The 2,983-nt window shown below is 41.4% G+C and overlaps 1 protein-coding gene across 1 annotated transcript; it reads left to right on the forward strand.

Annotated features, from left to right (window-relative positions):
• Positions 1-201: 201 nt before the first annotated feature.
• Positions 202-2,983, forward strand: LOC124664287 (cysteine-rich receptor-like protein kinase 40). Its single transcript, XM_047201839.1, has 5 exons — positions 202-427; positions 1,793-1,828; positions 1,944-2,095; positions 2,384-2,642; positions 2,751-2,983. Exons 1-5 carry the CDS (start codon positions 202-204, stop codon positions 2,981-2,983), a joined length of 906 nt encoding a protein of 301 aa, XP_047057795.1.

Raw genomic sequence — 2,983 nt, forward strand, 5'->3', positions numbered from 1 at the left:
AGGCCCAAATGTCCCAAATTAACGAAGTACTTAGCCAACGATCTCAGGGGCAGCATGAAGATCCTGCTATCGACCCGCAGCAATCTCAGCACCGAAAAAGCAGCGTGGCTTCCACGCAGCTCGACGCAGGTGATGATCAGGTGATGTTGGCTCCTCGCTACACCGTGGATGGTATCACAAACCACCTTATCCTCCACCACCATGGCGCACAACAACCAAGCCGGCGGCAGCAACACCGACATCAGAAAGGACTGCCTGGACAACTTCACCCTCGACGAGGCGGAAGCCCTCTTCCGTGCACGCCTGCTGGTGCCGCCAGAGTATAGGTTGGCGCATGGCTGGCACCTCTCCAACGACGGCTACGTTGTACCGCCAGCGTCGGAGGGCGAGGAGCTCATGGGGAGAGCACAGCTACCAGCGGCGCAACGTAACCAACTTAGAGTGGTGGGTCATCTTCCAGCGCGAGCGGGAGACAAAAGTCAAGCTTTGTAGGCCCCGGCGCCGGCCGATTCTAAATCGGCCGGTGACAAATAATATTTCATCTCGTTAACAAATATTTTTTCTTTATTTGATCATTTTACCCCAAAATAACTTAACTTATAATAATCTAATCTTTTCCTCAACCCTTTAGGTACTTGGAAAAAGGATAGCAAGCACATGAGTAAACTAGTTAAAACCTAGTTGATGAGAACTAAAAGATCTGCGTATGAGAGCATTTTGCCTCCCTAGCAACCAAGTTTTCTTTCGAAACGGTCTTTAACTAGTTTCTATTCTCTGTTTAACAACTTTTTGTAATGAATAGGAATTCCTAAATATTTGAACGGGAGCGCGTCCACCTTGCAGCCAAAAAGTTGTCTATACTCTATACTCAGTTTCACAGCTTTGCCAAAACAATAAATTTCATCTTGTGAAAATTAATTTTGAGCCTAGAGAGCTATCCAAACATTTTGACATTCCATCTGTTTCGTGCTCTCCAGCTAGACAAGACTGATAATATACAAGTGGAAGTTTTTGAAGGTTTTCTTGCTTAAATAGACAGCTAGCTAGCAACTAAAATACGTACTTGAAGACTTGGTCGGTATATGAAGTCCAACTTTTCAATTGGTAATGTCAGTAACCCCATCATGTGGACTTTGGCACGATCTGCAGGTTGGACAATATAGTATGCTTAGGATAATTTAGCTAAAGTTGCTTAAAGCTTTGAACTTTGATATGTGTTAGTGGCATCGATCACAACACCCGGCTCACGCATCAGGACGTGGCACAACGTGCAATAGAATAAGGAAAAATGGACAGGAGACTCCAAACCTTTTTTTCCCGTCGAGATTGAAGTAGACGTTATACTAATACAAGTGATGATAGGGATCTGGCCAACTAGATTAAAATAAAGAAATGGCAGTCCTTGTAATATCTCAAATCTTGATTCCATCCTTCTTCCATCTCCGTTAAAGAGGGCTGGCCAAGCTGCTCTCATTTCATTAGCATCCATTGTCGATTTGGACGGAGGCTTTACTGGCTTGCATACCTACCGTGTTGGCGTGTTCCTTACCTTCTCCTAGCTATTCTCCAGGTATGCAGCTTAACAGTACAACTGCTCTATTTTCCATGATAAGTTTCAGATGGTAGATCTGATGAGAAGGTTTCCATCATTGTAGTTGTGTTAGAGTTATTAGCACAGATTTTGTTAACACTGTGCTATCAATAACTTTACTGCATGTGGTACGTGTGTCCTCACAAAGTACCAGAAATATTTCCGTTTATGTTGGTAATAACTTTTCTTTTGCAACCGTAGATCGGGAGGTCGAGCAGCAGGGGAGAATACATATTGGTAATAAGTTTTCTTTTGCAACCATAATAACTTTTCTTTTGCAACCGTTTCTGTCTGAAGCTTCTTATGTCAATGTAATTAAAGAAGAAAACATGTGTTTATTCTCATGTGGAAGGTTTTCGTTTCTTGTGCATCAAAAGCAATAGCATGGAGAACAAGGCACGTCATGAGCCAAGCAATCTGCCTTACAAATTGCTAAAACAGATTACAAATGATTTTAACAAGGAGCGAATACTTGGGAGTGGTAGTTTCGGAACAGTTTACAAGGTATATGGACAAGACCATGTTTGGCTTTAATCAACAATATGTCAGATGTAGGAGTAGGTGAATTTGGTACCACATATGTTTCATGTTAAAATGGAACTATAGTACTTTCTTTTTTATTTTATTTACTACATGAAGAGAAACATCCAAGTCAATTTTCTTAAAAAATGTATGTCAGAGATAACTAGATAGGGTAAATCATACTGACTGTAGTTAATTTCTACGTTTATACTGTACTATCACTGCTATCACAACCTTAAATTTTTAGTATTAACAAGGCATGCTGGGCAGGGTGTCCATGAAAATCACGGAGAGATTGCCGTGAAGGTACTCCACAAGATTACAGGATTGGATGATAAGGAATTCCACAAAGAATTTGATAATCTTAGGGGGCTCAAACATCCAAATGTTGTGGAATTAGTTGGCTTCTGCAACGAATCGGAGGAAGAACTTGTGCTTTTTGAAGGAAAACAAGTTACTGCTGAGCGTTTGCGTCTGGCACTCTGCTTTGAGTATGTACAAAATGGTAGCCTAAAGAAGCTTATTTCTGGTAATTAAAGTTGGTGCTCTCTGATGCACGTGTATTTCACATACCACATGAAATTTGTTCTTTAGACCTGCAGTTTTTAGAAATACTAATTTTCTTTGACTGTTTTAGACGAGAACACAGGATTTACCTGGCAGACACGGTACGGAATAATCAAAGGGATCTGTGAAGGTCTGAAATATCTTCGTGAGGGACTGGAGTCTCCTATAATGCATTTCGACTTAAAACCTGACAACATATTGCTAGATAAGAGCATGGTGCCGAAAATCGCGGATTTCGGGTTAGCAAAGCTCTTCGGAGAAGAAAACACAAGAAAAACTATGAGTCCCGCAGGTACATGGTAA

The sequence above is a fragment of the Lolium rigidum genome, chromosome 6, assembly GCF_022539505.1.
Source record: "Lolium rigidum isolate FL_2022 chromosome 6, APGP_CSIRO_Lrig_0.1, whole genome shotgun sequence".
NCBI lineage: Eukaryota > Viridiplantae > Streptophyta > Magnoliopsida > Poales > Poaceae > Lolium > Lolium rigidum.

Excerpts from the sequence above, each read along its gene's own strand:
- LOC124664287 (XM_047201839.1), top strand. The coding sequence starts at position 202 with ATGGCGCACAACAACCAAGCCGGCGGCAGCAACACCGACATCAGAAAG. Across the intron at positions 428-1,792 it reads ACAGCTACCAGCGGCGCAAC|ATCGGGAGGTCGAGCAGCAG; the intron begins GTAACCAACTTA and ends TTGCAACCGTAG. Across the intron at positions 2,643-2,750 it reads CCTAAAGAAGCTTATTTCTG|ACGAGAACACAGGATTTACC; the intron begins GTAATTAAAGTT and ends TGACTGTTTTAG.